At 42.5% G+C, this 25,497-nt stretch overlaps 1 protein-coding gene across 3 annotated transcripts; it reads left to right on the top strand.

Moving 5' to 3' along the window:
• The first annotated feature begins 1,088 nt into the window (after positions 1-1,088).
• On the top strand, positions 1,089-23,377 carry COPS3 (COP9 signalosome subunit 3). 3 transcript variants are annotated; one of them, XM_028089557.2, is made up of 12 exons: positions 1,089-1,242; positions 4,871-5,000; positions 7,067-7,179; positions 7,273-7,322; positions 8,803-8,895; positions 10,238-10,417; positions 13,194-13,334; positions 15,468-15,641; positions 17,425-17,511; positions 21,607-21,720; positions 22,694-22,774; positions 23,053-23,377. In XM_028089557.2, the coding sequence occupies exons 1-12, from the start codon at positions 1,188-1,190 to the stop codon at positions 23,104-23,106; spliced, it is 1,272 nt and encodes a 423-aa protein (XP_027945358.1). In that variant the 5' UTR covers positions 1,089-1,187; the 3' UTR covers positions 23,107-23,377. The 3 variants fall into 3 exon arrangements, with proteins under 3 accessions (XP_027945358.1, XP_027945359.1, XP_027945360.1); XM_028089558.2 differs by lacking the exon at positions 13,194-13,334; XM_028089559.2 differs by lacking the exons at positions 13,194-13,334; positions 15,468-15,641.
• Positions 23,378-25,497: the final 2,120 nt, after the last annotated feature.

Genomic DNA, 25,497 nt, shown 5'->3' with positions numbered 1-25,497 from the left:
ACCACAAGGTCTGACCACATGCGGTTTTCTCAGGAAAATTCCATCTCCCTTACCTTACTGATTCCTACTCGTTCTTCAGAACTCAGCTTGTATCATTTCTTCAAGAAAGCCTTTCCTATTGTTCTCAGGCTAGGTCAGTTTCTTCTGTTGCATGATCGTACAGAACTTTGTTCCCTTCCTTCAGAGCACTACCCCTTTTTTCAGGGGCTTTATCTGTTATCTTCAGGGAAAAAGGATGACTGTTTTTACTCACCAGTGTATCCCTAGCGTCTAGCACAGCACATTACTAATGCTCAATAAATATTGGATGAAATTTAAAATGTATGCTTATTTGCTCGGTCCCTACTATGCACCAGATCCTGTGGTAGGCCCTTAGAGGATAGAGATGAGTAAGACAGATGCTTGAATTTAAGGAACTCCATGCCAGCTAAGAGCAATGGATATGGTATGGACTTTGGAGACAATTTTCTGCAACAGAGTTTAAGTGTCTATATGAGAGGAACAAAGTGCTTTGGGAGTCAATTGGAGGAAGGCCAGATCAATTCCATATGGGGAAATCAATTCATTCAACATATACCTTGAATGAAAATGCAGTTCTCACTATGTGCTATGCATTGTTCCAAGTGTTTTACGTGTCTGAGGTCACTGTAAGAATCTTACAGATGGGGAAAACAGGCGGAGGACGGCCAAGTAACCTGTCCAAAGTTACACAGCTAGTAAGTAGTAGGAAAAGGATTTGAATCCAGGCTACCTGCTTGGCTCCAGTCTTCAAGACAGAGAAAGCCTCATGGAAGAAGTGGCAATTAAGCCAGGCTTGAAGGATTCGGCCAGGTGGAAAACGGGACGGCCATTCCAAGCAAACTCCGAGAAATATGAGCCTAATTACAAATTTAATTTCTTCCTTTGCCCACAGCCCTATTAAATAACAGGAGGAATTTCACAAGCGCACCAGATAAAGAGAAAAGGGAAAGAGAGCGAACTTCCGGCTACGGTGAGTAACGGAACTGTTTCCATGGGAACAGTAACCGGTTCCCAGGTAGGTGAGATCTCGCGGTGCTTGAGCCGGCGGAAGTGACGTCGGGCCGCGGTTGAGGCCCTGTGGAGGATCGCCGCGGCCCCTCCTCCTAGAGCAGCCGCCTTTTCCCGCGTGAGCCGCTTCTGCTGCTCCGGCCGCCTGGGGGGGAAACATGGCGTCTGCCCTGGAGCAATTCGTGAACAGTGTCCGACAGCTCTCGGCTCAAGGTGAGGCCCTGGGCCGCCGGGCTGGGACTGGGCGGGCCCTCCGGGCCGCGGGGACGGACATGCAACCCCAGCCGCCAGCGCGGACGGCTGGGACATCCCTGTTAGCCCCGAGCCTCGTCTCCGGGGCCGGGCTCGGGGTTGCGGCGCTCAGACCACGGAGGGGTCGGGCGCGGCTGAGTTCGAGCAGCCCCCTCGCCTTCTCGGTCTCCGTTGCTCTCGTCTGCGCCCGTGCGCTCGGCGACCTGGCCACCTTCCATCACTGGGGCCGGCTGGACCTTTCTCCCCCCCGGCCCGGGCCCCTTCCACCCGGGCGCTTCGCTTGACAGTTTTGGGGGCGGTGACTTCCGCTGGAAGCCTTCCCGAGCGCCCGTTGGTCCCTTCGGCCTCCCCTCCTGCGGTGATTGGTGCACAGCCTCGTCTGTCACGGTGGCGCCTGGCCGCCTCTGGACTAGGCCGCGGGCAGCGGGCGCGAGACGAATCCTTTCTGGGTGCCTTGGCTCGGAGACTTGTCTTGGCCGGCCCCTCAGCTGCCGGCCGGCGCGCCCTCGGGAAGCCTCCGGGCCTATTTTAGTCCGGCAGAGTGCCGAGGGAGCTCTCGCTTGTAAGGCTCCATTACCAGGGGTGGAATGGTGACCATTATTACTTAAATTTTCATGCACTTTGGTTCATTCATATCACCTGAATATAGAATGCTGGACTCAGAATTCAAGTAATCAGTTGCAGGCTGTGAAGGTCCCTTTCACCACCCTGTTTTTTCATCTCTAAAATAAAAATTAGTCCCTACTTCAGAGAGGTGTTGGGATTGAATGAGAGGAAGCATGTAAAAGCACTTGAGACAGTACCTATTGTATGAGGTGCAATAGATGCAGTTACAAATTACTGCTAGCAGCTATTCATTGTAAAGTTCTAGGAGCTGCATGACCTTGGACAAGTCACCTTTAATCTCTTGGTCTCTATTTCCATTTGTAAAAATGGAGGAGTGCTATTTACCTCACTGTTGTTGTGAGTTAACTGATCAGGTATGAAGCCTCAATTGAAATACTTCTCCTTTCCCTTATTATTCATAGAAACGGGGTTCACAGGGAAGGCATAGACTTGCAGTCTCTATAAATGAAGAAACCATTCATTCATTCATTTATGCCACAAACTATTTGGTTTCTATTTCCTGGGATGTAGTATGGGTATTTAGATTCGGATTGGAATCTTGTCAGTCACTTCATGTGTGAGCCACTTAATTTCTCTGGGCCAGTTTTCTCACTTATAAAATGGAACAGGGACTATTTAGCAACAAGTGAGATTTATCTGAAAGCTTTGGAAGCTTGCTGTGCATGTCACTGCTTTAGGAACAGTCTGCCAGGCAGAGATAAACATGATACTTTCACTGCCTGTGGCTTCTGTGCCTCACGCTCACTGCATAGTAAATGTTTATGAGGTTTCTGTTTTTTCTGCTCTTACTCAGAATTTTCTAACGTGAACCTTAAGTGAAGGGAATTTTGTAATTTCCATCTTTCTTTGATTGGAGGAAATTTCATTGGCCACATCTCTGATTGGGCTCGTGTCAGATGCACCCTGTGGCACTGAACTTACTGTTGACTCTCCCCTTGGCCCACACTAGTTAAACTATCTTATGATTTCATAGTGACCCAGCTTTTATTTTATATCTCAACTCTGCATTGGTTTCTTAACTGGGGGAAAATAATGGACTGAAATGCTTATTTCTGTGTGTTTCATACCGTTTTAAGTGTATTTAGAGTAGTGAGTAAAAAAAGGGAGGCAAGGGGCGCCTGGGTGGCTCAGTCGTTAAGCGTCTGCCTTTGGCTCAGGTCTTGATCCTTGGGTCCTGGGATCGAGCCCCACATCGGGCTCCCTGCTCCGTGGGGAGCCTGCTTCTCCCTCTCCCACTCCCCCTGCTTGTGTTCCCTCTCTCGCTGTGTCTCTGTCAAATAAATAAAATCTTTAAAAAAAAAAAAAAAGGAAGGCAAATCATTTAACTAGAAGTTGTCTATTTCACATTTACCAGTGAGATTTGTGATAAAGTGATGATATTTCCCCATTCAACTTGTATTATCTTGAAAGATGATACCTAATAATTTCACAGATTTTTTTAATTCTTATTTTGCAGTACATGTGATAACAGTATATTTCTTTATTTTGGAAAAATTTAAAAGCGTAGTATAGAAGCTCCAGAAACAATTACCAAAGTTCCTAGCTACAGTCACTTGGATTTTAAGTATTATACTATTTAAGTGGGGTTTTTTTGTTTGTTTGTTTTTTTGTTTTGATAAGGAAAAAAAGCCCTTGGCTACTAAATAAAAATAGTTGATATGTATAGCTTGAAGTTCAAAATGCAAAAGAGAACGATAAAGGAGGAGACAAGAGGTTGTTGCCCATGCACTTATATAAACCCCATACACACCACCACTACCACCCCCAGAAAGACAGCTAGTAGCATTTGGAAGTATAGAGTGTGGCCGTGGTGTCTGTTATCAGTATAACGCATCAAAATCAGTGAGTCTACTGCAGAGTACCAACGCAGGCCTAATTAGATTCTATACCTTAGTTGTTAAAACGTAACACTGTGGTATGTGAGAAAAATCAGTGGATCAATTCGGGGATTAATTAACAGGCTGTTGATTGATTGGCTGGTAAGTAAGCACTGTATTCTGAAACGAGAAATGACACGGCCTGTCCACCTGAGTTTATGCTGAATTACCTAACCACCACAACCCCAGGTGATGCAGAGAGGGCACAGAGAGAACACATTTTCAAGTTAGCTGGGGGAAGGGAGGTGAGATGAGGGTCTGAAGAGCGCCCAGGCTGGTTGTTGAATGAAGCGTATGAGCTGGTAGAGGAAGACCCAGAGAAACAGAGTGAAGGAGGGAAGACCAAGCCTGGAGAACAGGATGTGTAGAGGCATAAAGGTGAGAGAACATGACATGTTGCGTGAATTTTCAGAGCTTGGTGTGACCAGAGTAGGTGTGTGTGTTGGAGGGGGGAGGGCAGCAGGAGGTAAGGCTGGGGAGGCTCAGGGCCCTGTTACCCGGCTGAGGCATTAGGTTTCTTAAAACCATTGGAGTAATATGATTGAATTTTACATTTTGGAAAGATTCCACAGGTACCAATATGGAGAATGGGTTGGAGGAGAGAAAGAGTGAAGAGTGGGACTGTTTCAAAGATTTACGATGCAGTCCAGGCAAGAAATGATAAGTGTCCGAATTAAGGCAGGGGAGAGAAAGGAATGGGAATTTCATAATTTCCATCTTTCCATTTGAGAGACTTAGGAAGTAAAATTAAAAGTAAAATTGTATTTGGTGACATTTTGGATACAGAGAAGATGAGAGTAATGGTGATAGTAATGTGTGCATTTCTGACTTGGGGGATGGAAGAGAGAACGGAGGAAACGTACAAACTTTCCAGGGCCAGAGGGAAATGGGAGGTCTAGTTTTGAGGTCATAACCAAGGCTATTTCACTTCTGGCCCTTCTGAATCCTCATCTGAAATGAAGGAGATAGAAGAAATCATCTTTAAGTCATTTCTTGCTGAGGTATGAAGTCTGAAGTCTGTGGTTAGAGTTTCTTTAGTTTGGTTAGAGCTGTAACTGAATGGTAGTGTTATTCCTGTTTTCCAGGGCAAATGACTCAGCTTTGTGAACTGATCAACAAGAGTGGGGAACTCCTTGCAAAGAACTTATCCCATCTGGACACTGTGCTCGGGGCTCTGGATGTACAAGAGCACTCCTTAGGCGTCCTTGCCGTTTTGTAAGGGGCATCTTCTTTTATAGTTTTGTGCTTGCTAAACCGGAATGCTCTGCATTTTCTGGCTGTAGTTTTTTTTTGTGTGTGTGTAGAAAAGTAAACCGTGTAAACAACATTGAGCTCTTTAGCACAATTATAAATTTAAGTCACAGTAGTTATATTTTCTAGCTAATCATGGCATGTTGTATTTTCAGCTGTATCGTTTTTTAACTGTTGTTTATGTTTTTATACACATTTTGAAATTTATTTTAAAAAATCAAATGGCTTATCTCAGTTGTGGGCCCTATGGTTTGCATGTATCTGAATACTTTTCTTCACGTAATCCATCAGATTGTCCACATTTTCTGCCTCTGAAAGCAAATAGGGGAGTAATGGCCCAGGGCACAGTGGCATGTGTTGAGTGAAATTACCAATGATCCAAAGCAACATTGCTTCCAATTCCCTTCAAACAAGTTTAAGCTGTTCAAGACCAAATTAAATAGATGTCATTTCAGTTGGGGTTCCTTGGAACTCTGTGTGCTTGACAGAATTCTTTTTCTCTTGATGTTTTAGTATTACAAATTGGGATGTTAGGCTTGTCATGAAAATTGAACAATGTAAATAAACCCGGAGGAAATGGACCTCCAGCAAGTGTCTGGCTTCACTGGCCCAGCCATTCCTGAGAGAGAGATGTGCCAGGAATAGAGGATAGAGAAGAAACTTTGTCAGAAGGAGGGTCTGGAGCTGCGTTACGGTAGGGGGTAGCCATTAGCTGCATGTGGCTATTGAAATGTAAATTCAGGAACAGGCCTCTTCAGTTCCTCAGGTGCACTAGCCACTTGTCAAGTACCCAGTGGCCACATGAAGCTGCTGTGTTGGACAGCATAGATAAAGAACCGTTCTACCATTGCAGAAGGTTCTTTTGGGATGGTGCTGGCAGGTAAAGATCTCTACTGTGTGTGTTTGCTGGTTAAAAAAACCGGATAGCATGCATGTTTTATGCACACACAAACTTACATGTAGATGTGTATCAAGTGAGGTAAAGTACATAAAAGCATTTGGAAGCTCGAAGGTATATCTGTAAAAGAAAACCCGGAGCGAACCCTGAACTTGTTTCTGAGTACCCTGGATTTGAATTCTGTTCTTCCAGTTACAAGGCATGGGACCCCTGAGCTCCATATTTGTACTTATAAAATGGAAATCACAGGGCTATACTGACCTATTATGAAGCCCAAATGAGATCGTTCGAGATACATTTTGATGAGATGTTCAATTACAGATGTGCAGTGACACTGTTAAGTCGAATGATATATATATAGATGGAGGGACAGATGCAAAGATGTAGAAGCAGCTGTGTTCAGGCAGTAATATCCATTTCGTTTTTCTTGAAGTTAGTTTCAGCAGTTCATTTCCTTAGGAAAAAGAAGAGCTTGTAGTTTACTTCTAAGCCGTGCCTGAGCGGCAGTAGTGTATCTGATTTCCTCCCCAAACCCATCCTTAGCCCCCTCTCAGAGTGTTTGTTGAAAGGCCCCATCTGCCTAGTGACTCAGGGTGAATCATCCGTGTCCCCCCCCCCCCCCCGGACTGCCCGTCAGCTGGTTCTTTCTTCCAGATGGACCGCAGCACCCGTGACCCATGGCCACAGCCTCCAGCCAGTCTGGAGCTCTCTCAGTCCTTGTCCCCCTTCAGTCTGAGGTCCTCAGAGCATGAAAAACAACTGCTTTTCAGATGGCTAAATAGCCCTAAGCACATTGGAGCTCAAAAGAAAAATGGTTTTGAAAACTTTTGGTTAGAAGTTTATATTCAGTTCCTTCAGGAATATTAGTGTGATATTTGGCCTCATTTAAGGGAGTTTTCTTTTTTCAAAGGTCTTTTTTAAGCATATTTTTCTCAACCTTTATTTGTGTCTATGTTCTGTGTCTTGATTGTGCCAAGAATCAGGTCAGTCCATTTCTTAGTTTTTAAAAAATACCATGCCTCATTTACTTTCATAGAGCACTGGAGATAGGATGGCCTTCTGGCCTCAGTTGCTTCTTCATTTCCCCCCCGTGAAATATCAGGGTGAATTGATTCTTTTCTCTTTATTCCAGATTTGTGAAGTTTTCCATGCCTAGTGTTCCTGACTTCGAAACGTTATTCTCACAGGTTCAGCTTTTCATCAGCACTTGTAACGGGGAGCACATCCGATACGCAACAGACACTTGTAAGCTAAATACCACTTTGTTTATTTCCTACCGAATGCATTTCGCCTGTGTAGTCATTGATGTTGTCCACATTTTGTCATTGCTGTCTCTAGTTGCTGGGCTTTGCCATCAGCTGACAAACGCACTTGTGGAAAGGAAACAGGTAAGCAATGTTATTCAAGTATTTATGGTTACATTTTAAGAAATATCTAACAGACGCAATGACCTGATTGCTTAAGGTTCCAGGTTAGTACTGAGCATTCTGACAGATGTATGTGGTGGCCAGGCATCGGCTGTAGGGACAGCTAGCTCCTACATCAGGATGAGCCCTCTGAGACGCAGGGAGAAGCAGTGCCTCAGGGCAGTCAGCTACGGCTGGTGGATGTTTCTGGAACTACCATCCTAGCGCCCATTATGTTGTAATATACTGGGTTTTTCTTTGTTTGCTAGAACTTTTAACTTTTGCTTATGACATTTTAGCTTTACAAACAGTGGCAAGAACAATATGAAGAATCCCTGTACCTTTCACCCAGATTCTCCAGGTGTTAACATTATTTTACCACACTTATTTACCTTTTCTCTTTTTCTTTTTTTTCTGAGCCATTGGAAAGAAAATTGCAGCTACGTTGCCGCTTACCCTAAAGACTTCAATTACTGTTTCCTAAAAATTAGGACATTCTCTTACATAACCAAAATACAATGATCAATATCAGAATCCTTTAAATAAATCTACTGACCTTATTCAGATTTTACCACTGGTTTCCCTAATGTCCTTTGCAACAAAAGAAAATCTCAGATCATGAATTGCATTGGGTTGTCATGTCTCTTTCATTTCCTTTAATCTGAAACAGTTCTTTGGTCTTTTTTAACTTTTGCGATACTGGCACAAGTTATAATTTGGGGTTTTTTTTTAATTATTGTTTGAAATTGAACTTTAAGATAGTGCTTGGAAGGAGACAAGACAGAACCATTTGGTGTTTTGTTGGAATATTAAAGAAATTGTGGTTTGAAAGAAATGGTTAAAAAAAAAATCTTTACTGAAAAACCCATGTAAGTTATTTAGCGATTTTAGAGTCACATCTCCTGTCTAGAAACTGACTGCCTCACTTGAAACTCAGTCTTGTTATTTATAATCAAGGCAGGAAACAGTCTGTTTATAAGTTATGGTATCAGTTTCAATAGGAATTTATTATCAGGGAAGAGATGGTGGTGTTGGGGAGAATTTATGACTGATCCCTAGACTGCTGTGTGGGAAGATGCCAACATCTTTTTCCACAGCTAAGTTTACTAAGCATGGGCTCTTTATTGTAAATAATTTGGAAATTTTTTGTTTGTCTTGATAAAAATATAATGAACTGTTGAGAAGGTAATACTGCTTTTTTGATTATTGACCATCATTGAAAAAAAAGCTTTATGATTTAAAAATTGGTGCTTAATTACTCTAAAATAGCATAAGAAACAGCTTAAGAAAACATTTTCTGACTGAATAGGGACAGAAATTTCCTGAAAGAGTATGGAAACCTCATATTGTTATTTAAAGGAACCTATCAATTAGTGTTATTTTTTATTTGTAAGTGACAACATAAGATCCAATGTGCTGCCATCTTTGAGAACTTATCTGAAAGAGATGTCATTTCTGACAGCCCCTGCGAGGAATTGGCATCCTAAAGCAAGCCATAGACAAGATGCAGATGAATACAAACCAGCTGACCTCAATACACGCCGATCTCTGCCAGGTAAGCCACCAAGGAGTGCGAGTCACACTGAGTCAGAGGTGGACTGTTGGTCATGGGTTTGCTCAATAAAGGAACGCAATTTGGTGGAGACTGTGATAGGCTCTAGAAGTTGAAAAATATACTAACTTTGTTAGTAAGGGAATTTTCAGCTGGCTGCTACTGAACACAAACTGTAGAATGGGGCTCAGCCAGTAGGTTTGTGATGTGAGTAAACTGAGTAAGTAATGCTTGTGATGTTAAAAATGTCCCAAGTCATTTTCTTTTTAAGGAATTAGGGAGCCTGAGAATAAATACAGGTACCTTCTTACACTTTGAAGTATTACTCGTTTATTTTATTTTACACGGTTACAAACCCAGGAGGCAAAAGGGAAGATGTGTAATGAAGTCTCCCCACCACCCTGCTCACTGGCCACCCATCTCTTCTCTCCAGAGGAAATCTGTGTTAGTAGTTTGTGTACCCTTCCAAAGATGTTCTGTGCTCATATAAGCAAAGGCGTGCATTTTTTTTCTCTTTTTTTTTTTTTTTTACACAAATAGCAATGATCTGTGTGAACTCTTGTGTACCTTGCTTTTTTCTACTTAGTGTGTCTTGGAGAGGACTGAACATCAGTGCTTTACAGCTACAGAGTATTCCATGAGACTGCGGGGCGGGGGGGTTCAACCAGCTCCGTGGGGTGTAGATCGTGTCTTTAATTAATAATATGGTACCTGGACTATTCCAAACAGATGTCCTAGTATCACATCAAGGTACTTTTTTTTTTCTTTACTTTTTATCTTTTAAAAACCTTTAGTGATTGAGGTATAACATACATACAGTAAAGTGCACGGTCTTAAACGCCCAGCTCTGAGTTTGTACGTGGATCTACCCCTGTGCCAGCATCGTACAGTTACAGAACATTGCCATGTGCTTGCCTTCTTGACTCTGAGTTGAGCAATTCCCTATACTTACGTACAGGAGTCAGCAGTTGAAAAGAAATAATTGAAGAGAAACTTAGTTTTTATCATACTCTACCGGTCCATTTCTGTTCTCTTCAAAGAGAAAAAGGACTCACTTGTCTGGGCATCTGTGAATGGAATGGGTGCTGGGTGGGCTAATTATAGCTGAGCTTTCATTCACCTGTGGAGTACTTTATCTTATGGCTGTTTAGTTTTTTTATAAAGAAATGCTGTTTTATTCTGAGTGCTTAGGAAAACGGGGTACTGTGTCAACATTTAGAACATTTTTAATCAGTAAATGGTTTAAAATATTTTCTTGACCTTTCTGGAATCTATGAATTTGCTCCTTCTGCTAAAGCCTGCCAAGTTCAATTAAAATGATGATGTAATATAAAATCTTTCACAGCTTTGTTTGCTGGCAAAATGCTTTAAGCCTGCTCTTCCATACCTTGATGTGGACATGATGGATATCTGTAAAGAGAATGGAGCCTATGATGCAAAGCACTTTTTATGTTACTATTATTATGGAGGGATGATCTATACCGGGCTGAAGAACTTCGAAAGAGCACTGTACTTTTATGAACAGGTACTCATCTCTCTAAGATGCCCCTGAGGTTGCCTTGAACTTGTGTGATCAAAGACGTGCACAGCTAGAGTGGATTGATCTCAGGCCTCTGAGTTTCAGGTGGAGGTCCTTTCAAACACTGTTTCTCTGTCATCACGTAAATGGTGGTAAACTGTTCCTTAAGTTGAAGGGCAGTGGTAGTGGAGGGAGGAGTTCTACTGCGTGGGGTCTGATCGAGGCTTTGCCGCTCACACCCTGTCTGATTCAGGTTAAGCTGTGTACAGCCCTTGGCCTTTATATCTTCCTTTGCAGAAAGGGAAGAGATTGAACTGAATGATCTTTGAAGTGTCTTTTTGTTCTAAAACCACGTGTGTTAGGTTTTATTTATTTTAATAAGTAAAACATTCTTATGTGGAAAACCCCTTCCTGCTTTGTGTCTGTGTAGTGGCCACTGGTCTGTGTGATGAGATACATTACACAATTTGGTAGAATTTTTTAGAGTCTGAGAAAGAGGTACAATATTGGCTAATACTAGTATTTTAAGAAATTTGTCAGATGTTTATATTTCTTATTACATTCATAGCACATATTAAGGTAATAAAGGATATTCTAAGCCTTGAAGGAGCTCACAGTTGAGTTGAAATGTTAACACATAGATAGACATGCATGGCACGCCTCTCTGACAGAGCATTGCCTCAGTGAGTGGGGGGTTGATAAACACTGTAAGGGGACCGAGGGAAGAGTCACCAGAAGGTGCTGTTGGGCAGAGATGGTGTCATTAAAGGATGTGTCTAGTCAGGGGCACCTGGCTGGCTTAGTGAGTAGAACACGCAATTCTTAATTTCGGGGTCTTGAGTTCAAGCTCCATGTTGGGTGTAGAGCTTACTCAAAAAAATGATGCGTCTGGTCAAGTAAAATCTTCAAGGTGACTTCTCTTTAAGGGTTTCAGAGTACATAGTTAAAAGTTTGAGTTCTTCACAAAATGATAAAGACACTTCACAGCCACTGAGCAAATTGATCATTTTATAGCCCCAGATGATGGCTGATAACATACTAATGAGCCAGAAATGTCAAGATGACGGGGGCATTAAAAAGGCAGGAAAGTATGCAGTGCACTTAGAAAAAAATATTTCTATCACAAATAGTTAAAATGTTAAAAACAAAACATCTTTGATCCAGATAGGAGCCTTTTCACTGAAAGTGTGTTTATCCCCAGATTTTGCCCTAACGACAAACATTGTCTGGTGTTCGACTGCTTCCTGCAGCTGTTTTTGAATAATACACAGGCAGCTGTAGATGGCATTAGTACCTTAATTTTGGAAGGTGATAGATTTTTTTTTTTTTTTTTTTACTGCTTAGAAAAATTCCAAGAGGAAGATGTACTTATTGGAAAAAAGTCAGATCATATGGCATTATGTAAGCAAAAAGTGAAAGCAGCTCGATCTTCTCACATCACACCACATGTTGACCTACTTGATTTACTAGGCCTTGATTGGTGGGAATGTTTGTTGATTGTGCTATTTCACTATTAGAGCAGCGTTGTGGTAGGAATGATTGTACGTGTATCCACATGCACTTATGTGAGTGTTTCTGTAGACTCTCAAGTACCTCACAGGCTCAGTGGTTTGGGTTTTGATTTGGAATATTTGAGCTGACTTGGGTATGATAGTTTTCATTTCTCCCTGACCTTCATAAATCCTGGTGAGAGAAAGTAGAAAGGCATCCACAGAGTGGGAGAGGGTATTTGCAGATCCTGTTTCTGATCAGAGTCTTGCAGCCAGAATGTACAAAGACCTATTACAACCCAACAATAAAAAAACTAAAATTTGAAAAGGGTCAATGGATCTGAATAGACATTTCTCCAAAGAAGATACACGAATGGCCAATAAATGCATGAAGATAAGATACTCATCATTGTTAGTGGTCCAGGAAATGCAAATCAAATCCACAATATGATACCAACTCACGCCCAGTAGGATGGCTGGAACTAAAAAGAGACAGCCAACAGTAACTAGCACTGACGAGCAGGTGGAGAATTTGGGACCCTCATAACTGCCCGTGGGAGTGTCAAGTGGTGCAGCCACTGTGGAAAACAGTCTGCGGTTCCTCAAAATGTTAAACCTAGAGTTACTACCATGACCCAACAATTCCACTCTTAGGAATATACCTGAGGGAAATGAAGACAAATGTCTCCCCCAGAATATGTACACTGATGTTCACAGCCACTTTATTCATAGTGTCCAGGAGGTGAGACAACCCAAATGCCCATCAACTGAGGATGAGTAAACAAAATGTGCTCTAGCCATACAGTGGACTGTTATTCAGCCGTAAAGTGTAATGAGACACCAGTAACTGCTACAACACGCATGAGCCTTGAAAACAAGTGAAAGAAGCCAGTCCAGTCACAAAAGCCCACATGTTTATTATGATGCTGTTTCTATGAAATGTCCAGAGCAGGCAAGTCCACAGAGACAAAGTAGCACGACGGTTACCTGGGGCCTGAGGGAGGAGAGCGTGGGGAATGACTGCTAAGGGGTGTGGGGTTTCTTTTTGGAGGGATGGAAGTGTTCTGAAATTAGGTAATGGTCATCAGTCGCTGGACAGTACAGTGAATATACCGAGAGCCACTGAGTAGTATACCTGAAAAGCGTCATTTTATAGCATGAGAATCGTGTCTCAATGAAGATGCTATTAAAAATACTAATAGGACATGTAATGTAAGAATTGTTATTTAATTAAAGTGATACGTGTAGCTGATTGCCCTTTCTGTTATGGGGTGCTCTCTCCTCTTGCTCAGGCTATAACTACTCCTGCCATGGCGGTCAGTCACATCATGTTGGAATCCTATAAAAAGTATATTCTAGTTTCTTTGATATTACTTGGAAAAGTACAACAGCTACCGAAATATACGTCTCAAATTGTGGGTAGATTCATTAAGGTGAGTTTTTTAAATGGATGTCTTAGGTGACATGTTAAGTCCATAAGGAAATTGTAATGATAACTAATTCTGTAATTTTCTTTTGTAACAACTTAGCTCTCCCAGCAGCTTCAAGTTAGCAGACATTTAGTAAATTTAATAGCAGACACTTATGGTCTGGGAGCCATACACCCTCTGATCACCTGATTGGGGTGGAATGTTTCTTAGAAATTTGTTTTCAAACTTTTGCTTTGAGTAATAATTGCCATAGATGTTTAGGCTCCTATAAAGTTTGTTTTGTTGTTGTTGTTGTTGTTGTTGTTATTCTTCATTACAGTTTAGCAGAACTACTGAAAAGGCAGTGCTGATTTTATTGAACTCAATCTGCCCAAGCTTTGGGAAATCTTACCAGAGGCCCTATATGAAAACCACAAGTTCTGCTCACTGAACTTTTGTTTTCACTGAGGATCCACCTTTGGGATTACATTTAAAAATAAATATATTTTTTTAACATGTTACCCACAATTGAATTTATTCTATTTTTTTTTAAGATTTTATTTATTTATTTGACAGAGAGAGACACAGTGAAAGAGGGAACACAAGCAGGGGGAGTGGGAGAGGGAGAAGCAGACTTCCTGCAGAGCAGGGAGCCCGACGCAGGGCTCGATCCCAGGACCCTGGGATCATGACCTGAGCCGAAGGCAGACGCTTAATGACTGAGCCACCCAGGCACCCCAAAAATAAATAATTTTTAAAAATTTTTTTAAAATACATGTTCATGGTTTAGAATAAAATTGGGCGGTTCAGAAGGTCATGAGGTCACAGTCATTTGGATAACAATTTTTTTTTAAAGACTTTATTTATTTATTTGACAGAGAGAGAAATCACAAGTAGGCAGGCAGGCAGGCAGAGGGATAGGGAAAAGCAGGCTCCCTGCTGAGCACGGAGCCTGATGCGGGGCTCAATCCCAGGACGCTGGGATCATGACCTGAGCCAAAGGCAGATGCTTAACCGACTGAGCCACCCAGGTGCCCCTGGATAACAATTTTAACCCTGTTCTTCGTTGTATAGAACTCAAAATTTCAGGATATCAATTTGAAAATCTTCCCCATGAGAAGATTTTTATGCTGTCTTATTGAAGATGGCCAAGTGTTCTTTGCCAAAGACCCTTATTGTGGTTCTTAGGGCTCTAGGCTGCCCAGTCATGGATGGAGGGGTGGTGGTTAAGAGAAATTCCCTCTAATCGCATGGAAGAGTGATGGGCAGGGTAGGTTTAGGGTAGCCATTCTCAGATCATTTTGGAGAACTGCATGGTCCCTTCAGGTGGCCCTTGAGCTGCCCTGTTTTAGTAAAAATGTTTTTATAAAGTGATGTCTTCATGACTGCAGGGTGTCATTCACAAGCATTAGTAGTTTATTTATGAGGATATCATCCATGGTAAAGAACAGACTTCAGAGTAGAGATAGAGGCTTGAACCCAATTTCTACCTGTGCCCCTGATGACCACCCCACATTCTTTCAGACCTCTGCCCCAATTTCTTTCTTTCTTTTTTTTTTTTTTAAGATTTTATTTATTTATCTGACAGATAGACAGTGAGAGAGGGAACACAAGCAGAGGGAGTGGGAGAGGGAGAAGCAGGCTTCCTGCTGAGCAGGGAGCCCGATGCGGGGCTCAATCCCAGGACCCTGGGATCATGACCTGAGCTGAAGGCAGACGCTTAACGACTGAGCCACCCAGACGTCCCTCTGCCCCAATTTCTTAATATTTAAAATAGAGGATAACGTATATAAAATCCCTAAAGCAGCTCAGGGTCTTAGTAGGCCTTCAACCACTGTTAGTTCTCTTGTTCTGTCTTCTTTTTTCTTATCAAAAAAGAGCAGATGATCCTGTTGCATTTGATGAGGTATGTGTTTGTGTGTGAGAAGGTTTGCAAGAGAGTTGAGAATGATGGGAGATTTTGCCTTCTTTTTTCCCAGTGTAATTACCTGTAAAAACTAGGCATTCGCTTTGGGTAAATTATAAGTTGTTAGGTAACAGTAAAGGACAGTGAATGTACTTGTTCAAAACATAGTAGCATGTCTTCTTTTGCTTTCTATACGAAGTGTATGTCTCTACTTCTTTAATCTGATTTTTTCCCCGCCTTTAAACCTGTAGCCTCTTAGCAATGCGTACCATGAGTTAGCACAAGTCTATTCAACCAATAATCCCTCAGAACTCCGCAACCTGGTGAACAAGCACAGCGAGACTTTTACTCGTGATAACAACATGGGGCTGGTGAAGCAATGCCTGTCTTCTCTTTATAAGAAGAATATTCAAAGGCTAACCAAGGTGAGGCAAGTGACACCCTCAGATAGCATCTCCTGATTTCTCCGGGGCCTTCCCCTCTTCTCTCCCCTTCTCAGTGCCGAGGAAGCAGAGACAGGGATAAAGTGTGGCAGGATATCTCTACTAAGCAACAACTTTCACAACTGATGACTTAGAAAGAGTTTGATTTATACCTTTTGGTCTTTTCAGGGCTAGAGCAGGGTATTTGAGAAGAGGAACAGGTGAAGATGAAGACAGGTAGGAGATACGGCTCCATGGGGAGGCAGAGAAAGGTAGCCTGAGAGAGGTCAACAGAGCCAGGGGCAGACAGGGTAGAACTAACAATGCACACACGGGTCCCCTGTGACCAGCGCGGAACCTCTTGGGCTGTGCTGATCTCTGTTCGAACTTCTTACTTGAACATGGCACTGCCCTGACATTGCCACTTAGGCTAGAGGTGAGTGAGCTATGTGCAGGAGGTAGGAGGTAAGCCAGTCGCACGATTTTTATTTTCAAAATGAAAGGAAGGTGGTGGTTTTGGATGACAAGAAACATGCTGATTACCTAGTGTGCAAACAGTACAAGAAAGTATAGAAGAAACATGAAATCTCAGGTGACCTCCAAAGGCACGTGCTACAGGTAACAGGGAGCGGAGAGCAGCTTAAACCTACAGGATTGCTTTTACTGGGTGGAGGGTCTGACAGTGGGTGGACCTGGAGAGCCAGAGAGTGGGGAGAAGCCAGAGTCGTGGAGGCAGGTAGGCCGAGCAGGAGTATAGGACATTTAAGTCTTCACTTGTCTTAAACTGCTTATGGACTTCTTTACGACTTAACAATAATTTCATTGTCTTGGATGCTACTCTCTGAAGTAAAAAGTACGTGTAGATTTTTTGGTCATTGGCTTATTACAGTCTCAGCCTTGGGCTTTTAACACGCTCTGCTCTGAGAAGACAGTTGCTGTAAATATTACCAGCGTTCCTTAACGAAAGAGCTCTTTCGGTGTGTTCCCAAAAGGGGGCGTTTTCCGGTCCCCTGCAGAGCAGTGGTAAACACTCACTTCCTTCGAAGCCCCCATGTGCTTTATATACTTTAGCTTGGAATTTTGAAGAACGAATGCGATGTCGTCTACTATATTTAATAGGTAATACATCTACAATACAACATTCAAAAGATACAGAAATCTCCATCCGCTTCCTGTACCCTAGCCACCTGTTTTCTTTCTTCAGAGGCAACCCGGCATTACCAGGTTCTCAGGTGGCCTTCTAGAGCATGTCTGTGCACATACGCCTGCACGCACACCCTCTCTCTCACAGATACACATGCTCTCTGTCCCATGCACACTGTTCATTCTCCTTTTTTATATTTAATGGTACACGTTATCATTCTCGGATTCTCTTTCAGTCCATGAGAAGTATCCTTTTTAATTTTTTTTTTTTTTTTTTTTTTTACAACTGCATAGGAGTGTTTGACGCAGTTGTACCAGACTGCGCTGACCTGCCCTCTGTTGGCGGACGTTTAAGTGGTTCTAGGCCTTTGCTCTCACAGACAGTGCTGCAGTAAAAATAACCTAGTGCATATGTTTCTCAGACACATAGGAAAGTATGTGCAGGATACATTTCTAGAAGTCATTACTCCTCTAGGAGACTGATGATTAAAGCCACAGGTTTCATCAACTTCAAGTCATCTACACATTTTGCACAGTAATGGAAAGCAGATTTTCAGTGATTCGTTAGAGCTCTGTACACAGTTAATAAAATGTATGTCCTCAGTTGTTTCTACCTGTGATTAATTCTACTTCTGGATTTCAGACCTTTTTAACATTATCATTACAAGATATGGCAAGTCGTGTGCAGTTATCTGGACCTCAGGAGGCAGAGAAATATGTCTTACACATGGTAAGTGAGTTTTCACTTTTAAAAAAGTTAATTAGTGGATTTTTGTCCCTGTGAAAGTCATAGGTGTTCATTGTAGAAACTATTTAAAAAAGAGAAAGAGGGATGCCTGGGCGGCTCAGTTGGTTAAGCGGCTGCCTGCGGCTTAGGTCACGATCCCTCAGCAGGGAGCCTGCTTCTCCCTCTGCCTGCCGCTCCTGTCAGGAGCACCTTGCTAAGCCCCACAGGGGTTACACAGACTGAGTAAGCTACACAGTGCTCCCAGGAAACTCACTCTTTGGTGGGTGAAAAGAAATGCATGAGTGTTTATGACAGCTGTGAGGACACGCGAGCTAGGGAAGTGCTTTGAGGGATCAGAGCAGGGGGATGGGTTTTGAACCCTGTGTGACCAACCCAGACAGACCCTGACAGGCGCTGGATCAACCAGGCCTCTTTTGTCTACTAGGGGACATTTGGCAATGTCTGAAGATATTTCTGGTTGTCACAACTAGGGGTCCTAACATCTAGTGGATAGAGGCCAGAGGTGCTCCTATATATCCTGCAATGCGGAGGACCGCTCCCACAGCAGACAGTGATCCAGCCCAGGATAGCCGCACTGCCAAGCTTGGGTGTGTGCTCAAGACTCGCCCTAGACATAAGGTCTATGAGGGTGGGGATTGTTGTGGGGTGGTTTTTGTGTTTGTTTTTGTTTTTTAATAAGACATCTTTTTTTTTTTTTTTTAGAGCAGTTTGAGGTTCACAGCAAAATTGAGGGGAAGGTACAGAGATATCCCATATGCCCCCTGCCCCTGCCCATCCACAGCTTTCTCCATTTATCAGCAACCCTCACCAGACTGGCACATGTGTTATAGTTGCTGAACCTCTCCAGACACATGGTCATTCAGAGTCTCTAGTTTACATGAGGGTTCACTCTTGGTGGTGTACATTCTATAGATTTGGACAAATGTATAATGACATGTAGCCATCATTGTGGTATCATACAGAGTTCTTTTTACTGCCCTAAAAATCCTCTGTGCTCTGCCTTTTCATCCCACCCCTGGCAACCACTGATCTTTTTTATTGTTGCCATAGTTTTGCTTTTTCCAGAATGTCATATAGTTGGAATCCTACACTATGTAGTGTAGCCTTTCCACATTGGCTTATTTCATTTAGTAATCAAAATTTAAGTTTCCTCAGTGTCTTTTCATGACTTGACAGCTCATTTCCTTTTAGTGCAGAGTAATATTCCATTGCCTGGATGTGGCACAGTTTATCCATTCGCCTCCTGAAGGACATCTTGGTTGCTCTCAAAGTTTGGCAATTATGAGTAAAGCGGCTATAAACATCCATGTCAGGTTTTTGTGTGAATATGTTTTCAGCTCCTTTGGGTAAATACCAAGGAGTGTGATTGCTGGATCATATGGTAAGACTATGTTTAGTTTTGTGAGAAGCTGCCAAACTGTCTTCCAAAGTGGCAGCACCATTTTGCATTCCCACCAGCAATGAAAGAGAGGTCTGATTGGCCCACATCCTCACCGGCATGTGATGTTGTCAGTGTTCCAGATTTTAGCCACTGTAATAGGCGTATAGTGGTATCACAGTTTAATTTGCACTTCTCTGATGATATATGATGTGAAGCATCTTTTCATATGCTTATTTGCCATCTGTATGTGGAGGTATCTGTTCAGGTCTTTGGCCCATTTTTTAATCTGTTTTCTTGAGTTTTAAGAGTTCTCTGTGTGTGTGTGTGTGTGTGTGTGTGTGTATTTTTTTAGCCGATCGCTATGCTCAATGTGAGGCTTGAACTCACGGCCTTGAGATCAGGAGTCACATGCTCCACTGACTAAGCCAACTAGGCCAATTCTTTGTACATTTGTGTATAACAGTTCTTTGTCAGATGTGTCTTTTGCAAATATTTTCTCCCAGTCTGTGGCCTGTCTTATCTTGACATTGTGTTTTGCAGAGAGGAGCTTTTAATTTTAATGGAGCCCAGCTTATCCATTAATTTTTTTCATGGATTGTGTCATTAGTGTTATATCTAAAAAGTTATCATCACACCCAAGATCATTTAGGTTTTCTCCTACATTATCTTCTGGGAGTTTTATATTTTTGCGTTTTACCTTTAGATCTGTGACCCATTTGAATTGATTTTTGTTAAGGATGTGAAGTCTGTGTCTAGATTGATTTTTTTGCATGTGGTTGTCCAGTTGTTCCAGTACCATTTGTTGGAAAGACTCTTTGCTCCATTGTGTTGCCTTTGCTCTTTTGTCAAAGATCTGATGACTACTTATGTAGGCCTATTTCTGGGCTCTGTTCTGTTCCACTTTACGTTTGTCTGTTCTTTCCCCCATACCACATTGCCTTGATTACTGTAGCTTTATAGGAAGTGCTAAGGTCGGGTAGTACAAGTCCTCCAACTTTGTTCTTCTCCTTTAACATTCTGGGTCTTTTGTCCCTTCACATAAACTTGAGAATCAGTTTGTTGATACCCATAAAATAATTTGCTGGGGGGCGCCTGGGTGGCTCAGTCGTTAGGCGTCTGCCTTCGGCTCGGGTCATGGTCCCGGGGTCCTGGGATCGAGCCCCGCATCGGGGTCCGTGCTCAGCGGGAAGCCTGCTTCTCCCTCTCCCACTCCCCGTTTGTGTTCCTGCTCTCACTGTCTCTCACTCTGTCAAACAAATAAATAAAATCTTTAAAAATAATAATAATAATAATTTGCTGGGATTTTGACTGGGCTTATGTTGAAACTATAAATCAAATTGAGAGGAACGGACATCTTGACAATAGGGAGTCTTCCTATTTGTGCACCTGGAATATCTCTCCATTTATTTAGTCCTTTTTGATTTCCTTTCTTATCCTTTGATTTTCCTCATAGATCTTGTACATATTTTGTTCGATTTATTTCTAAGTCCTTCATTTGGGGTTGGGAGTATGCTAATGTAAACTTATTGTTTTGATTTATTTTTTTTTCAAAGTTTGAGTGTTTACTAGAATTTTTAAATAAACAGAACTGTGACTTTAATTTCACATCTTGCTTTTGACAAAGGAGATGCCACCAGAGCACAGCAACAAACTCCTGTCCCAAGCCAGGGATTGACCAGTATTCCCCCTCCTAGACCCACCCCTCCTCGATCTCAAGACCCTTTTCTGCTTACTTCCCAACTAAACAACATGACTGGCAAATGAAGCCAGCATGAAACCTGTATCAAAAACCAATGCGTCAGTTTGCAGTGACCCACTGCATGATGTTGCCATTTCTAGTCAAGGACCGAGCGTTCTCCCATACCACTTCTCAGCAGAAGATGGACCTTTTGCATCCCGGCGGGAGACAAATTTACTGTTTCTGAGCATGCTCCATGGTGCAATTCCAAGTGCTGTCACATTGCAAAGATAAGCAGACACCTGAATTTTCCTCCTGGGTACTTTTTGGGAGCTTAACATGGTTACCCGGGATGGGGACGGGACCGTACACCTACACTTGACCCGGTACAGCCGATGCTTCCACACAAGGACAATATCCAGTTCAGTGCGGTGTAAGGCACGGATGCACAAGGAGAGAGGCCATTGTCAGTGATAAGTAGCATTATGGAAAAAATTCCAACCTGCAGGATAGAAACAGTGCTTGATGCTCCAGGTTTTTTTTTGTTGTTGTTTTTTTACAGATTTTATTTATTTGACAGAGATGGCTAGAGAGGGAACACAAGCAGGGGAGTGGGAGAGGGAGAAGTAGGTTCCTGGCCGAGCAGGGAGCCCGACATGGGGCTCGATCCCAGGACCCTGGGATCATGACATGAGCCGAAGGCACTTAACCGACTGAGCCACCAGGCGCCCCTGAATTATTTACTTCAAAATGGTTAATTTACATTATGTGAAACTTAGTAAAAAATTGTAAGGACAGGTGTGTATGTATGTGTGTGTGTTTTGCACCCCTTAGCATCTGTAATGGTGCCTAGCACATAGTAGGTGTTCAATAAATACTTGTTGAATAAACAGATGGTGCTTAAAAAATACGAAAACAAATTTATTGCTTTTTGTCCTTTGCCCCGATTAGATTGAAACACTATAGCTCTGCATAGTGTCCAGGTCTAAACTACTTTCCTGATTTCCTTTTTTTACAGATAGAGGATGGTGAAATTTTTGCAAGTATTAATCAGAAGGACGGTATGGTCAGCTTCCATGATAACCCTGAAAAATATAATAATCCAGCCATGCTTCATAACATCGACCAGGAGGTAAATATGAATGCCAGGTTTTGATTTGTTTGTTTGTTTTGATTGATGTTTGAGATGCTGTATTTGAAATACTGCCTCCATGATCCTGGACAATTTTAGTTTTAAATACAGGTAGTTCCAAATGGTTTCTAGAAAAACCATAGTTCCTAGAAAGTTATCTTTAAAACAGTCATTGCTTCAACCTCTCCCAGACTGAATGGTTATAACAAGTAAATGGTGGGCTGGATTTCCCATCAGCTCACCAGAGCCTAGTTTAGGTACTAAAACACTTTAGTCTTACAGTCGGTACAGTTTTATTCACACCCAACCACCATTTATAACGTAGAGCCTCATCTCTGCGGGAGGTGTGGGAGGGAGCGGGGTGGCTGAGGGAGGAAGGCCGTCCCTCGGTTCCCTGTAGGGCAGCCGCCAGGGGCCGGAGCGGGGTCCCCTTTGCAGCTTCTGAGGTCACGCTGCTCTGAGTACCCCTCTGGGTTTGAGACATGAGTTGGGATTGTGCGGGCAGTCTGTGTTCCTTACCTCAGGCATTACATCTCAGAAGCCTAAAAGCAATTATTAAGAGTAACATAGGATACTTCCACACTCCCCTTTTTTGCAGTTTAAAATCCAGAAACCCATGAAAACTGGAGGTTTTTGGTAACTCAGTGTGATGGTGAATTTCACCCAAAATGATGTATGGTCTTTATCTCGCTTAGGATGTTTATTTTTAGGTTTCACTGCAAAAGATATTAATGTGTTCGATTATGGGGTGCTGCCCTAGATCCTGCTGGGTTGTTAGTTAATTTATAGTACTTGTACTCTGTTAATTTTCTGCATTCAAAAAATTCTGATTCCAAAACCTGTGTAGCCACAGGTGTTTTAGATCATGGGATTGTGAACCTATAGCACCCATATTAATACTCTAGGTTAAAAAGGAGGTAAACTGACCTAAACCCACTTCCTAATAACCACCTTCAAACGTGTCTATCACCAGATGCTGAAGTGCATAGAGCTGGATGAGCGACTGAAGGCCATGGACCAGGAGATCACAGTGAACCCCCAGTTTGTACAAAAGGTGATTAGGGTTCCCTTTATTAACTAGAAGTGGCCTGGATAGAAAAGGAGAGGTTATTTCCTCATCAGGAACGTGAGCTTGATTTGAGATTACATGTTTAGTTGCCCAAAGTTCTTGAAAATCTTTTGTCGCTAAGTTCACATTTTCAAACTACAGCCTCTCCACTTGTACACAGGGTGACTGTCCTTGCGAAGGGATGGGGTGTGCTTGTTTGGGGCTGGTGGGAAACCTTTGGCAAGAGCAAACATAAATAGATTGTCTCACTTTCTTCTTCACAGAGCATGGGGTCACAAGAAGATGATTCTGGAAACAAACCATCTAGTTACTCTTGAAACTAACGTCCATCCTGAGTTAGATGAGAGAAATTTATCACCTTGGCCAGTGGCAAGTGTTAGGAGGGCAGCAGGGAAGACCAAGCCTGTTTGACCTGGACATTGAGAGATTACATTTTGTTTTGACATCTTCAGTCCTATGTGCTTTAAGAAAACCATTCTCTCTGCCAAGAAAGGAAAAAAAAAATCAAACTTTAAAGTCTGTTGTGGATTTATTTATCCTCAGATTAATGTTGTTATTGCATTAAATCTACCTTTTTGTTTTAAATTACTTGAACATTGATGTGTCTTCTGTATCACTTTTTTCTCCCTCTGAAGAGTTTTTAAAGGATATATTCATTGTGAACAGAAAGAGTTAAACTTCAGGAATTTGGGGAAGATTTCAATCTAAAGTTTGATATTGGTTACCTTTAAAGAGAAAAAAAAAGTCTGGGAGAGTTCATAACGCAGAAGCTAAATCTTTATAAATAGAATTAACATGCATTTTAGTGACAGTTAAACTGTGAATTCAAGAGATGCTGTTGCACTCTTTCTAACCTGTGGTGTGTGCTACATTCTTTTGTAGTCTTGGGAATGGCTTTTTTAGGAGACCAGTGCCAGACTTTCCCACATTTTCTTCCAGAATCATTTTCAGTTAAGCTACATGGCTGCATTTTGATTATTATGTTCGGGGGTCTCTCAACGGAAGTCTGAAATGTGTCTGATGAGGACTCACCGATTAAGCCGGGGAATGGTGCGGGGTCTTTGTAAAGTGTGATAAGATTAAATTAGAATTTAGTCTTTGAAACTCTCTCTCTTGCTAGCAGCATTCACTTTTTAAAATGTGTCAACTTGTATAGCCGGACACATTTTCATTATTTACAGAAAGAAACTGACACCTCAGGAGTCGTGTCAAGTTGCCCCTAATAGAGAGTCTTTGGGGGTCATAGGGTCTGGGGCAGCACCTACTCTACTTTGCTGCACAGAAGTAGCCACGGACGGTGAGCTCCAATAGAGCAGATGCAAAAATAGGTGGAGGGCTGGATTTGCCCCTTCATCAAAACCCTCAAATTCCCTAGCTCAAATCAGTGCTGCTTGTGGGCCGCGTCATTCCTACTTACGTTTACCTGGACCTATACTTAGGAAAGAGAAAATATTTCATAGAAATTTTCCTTTTATCAGGATAGTGAATTACAGACTTTTTTTTTTTTAAACAAATTGGACAACTTCATGATTTACCGGGATCTAAATTAAAATCACCTAAAATGTGTTTGAGAATCCTAGTAGCTGCCAGTCATGGTGACTTTAAGAATAATTCTCTTGTGCGCTTCTAATGAAGTGGTCACGATTCGTTTTTCCTACAATGACTTCATTAAAACCCCACTATTAGCGAACCACACGTCCTTGCCCCTCCTGTCTCAGTGTGTCTCAGCTTCACACCCACCTTAACGTATTTTCTGATTCTGGGGCTAGAACTCTGCACACCACATTTCTTTTGCCAACAAGACGCAGACTGGAAGGCTGGGGAGGAAAAAAGGACGGGCTCCCCACTGTCCGCTTCCCATTAAAGAGTAAAACCCCAGCTCTTTGCCCTTAACAAGGATGGTTCAGCGCAGCAGTGAGGCCCCGGTTGTGTTTCCCGCGCTCGTAGAACTAGCCTCGTACCCGCTGAGAGATGCCAACCTCAGAAGGTGGGCCTCCCTCCCCTGCCCACGTAGCTTGGGGACCCAGTTCTACTGGGTACCTCCCACCTTCTAAATTCTGTTAATGCTAACCTCTTTCCCTTGCCCCCCAAGCCCTAAGGGTGATACCTACTTCCTGCAGTATCTACCTCAGTGAGACACGGTCCGCCCGCCTGTCCAACACCCGGTTAATGCATCTATTAAATCATTTCTGTTAAAGAAACTGGCGAGTGGTTTCTCTCTTGACAGGAGTTCTGAAGATCTTAGATCAAGGAGATGAGAGAATCGAAGACTTCGCACATGCTGCCTTCTGGAAAATAGGTCACCTGGCTATGCCTGTGTCTTGTTTTTGAATAGTTACTAGAATCTATTTGCTGAATAGTCTGCTTGCTGAATCTGTTTGCACGAATAGTTAAGATACCCTTAGCTGTTCCTCTGAGTTAATTCTCAGCAGCAAATTCCTTTGTGAACAAGTTTACTTAGGAATACCTGTTGTGTTTTTGATGGCACCAGAACATGGTGAGTTTGCGCCCAGGGAATTAAGGCAGTTTCTGAGGTCCAGGGATGTAGCCTTCGGTTGGTGTTCATTAGCGGACCTACCAGTTTTCTGAGGACTTTACAAGTCCATCTTTTCACGGTAATATTAAATGTTAATAAGTACTCTGGATTAATGAGGACAATTGCCCTCAGATGTCGGTACGTGCCTTATGTATTTATGTTTCTTTTTTTT

This window comes from Eumetopias jubatus, unplaced genomic scaffold, assembly GCF_037043125.1.
Source record: "Eumetopias jubatus isolate StellerSeaLion01/CBP00866 unplaced genomic scaffold, mEumJub1_p1.0 scaffold_10, whole genome shotgun sequence".
Lineage (NCBI taxonomy): Eukaryota > Metazoa > Chordata > Mammalia > Carnivora > Otariidae > Eumetopias > Eumetopias jubatus.
Note: the sequence above shows the minus strand (reverse complement) of the source record. Positions and strands in the feature narration are given on the sequence as shown.

Coding starts and splice junctions, on each gene's coding strand:
- COPS3 (XM_028089557.2), top strand. CDS start 1,188: ATGGCGTCTGCCCTGGAGCAATTCGTGAACAGTGTCCGACAGCTCTCG. Junction 7,323..8,802: donor CACTTGTGGAAAGGAAACAG/GTAAGCAATGTT, acceptor CATTTCTGACAG/CCCCTGCGAGGAATTGGCAT. Junction 13,335..15,467: donor TTGTGGGTAGATTCATTAAG/GTGAGTTTTTTA, acceptor TTAAACCTGTAG/CCTCTTAGCAATGCGTACCA.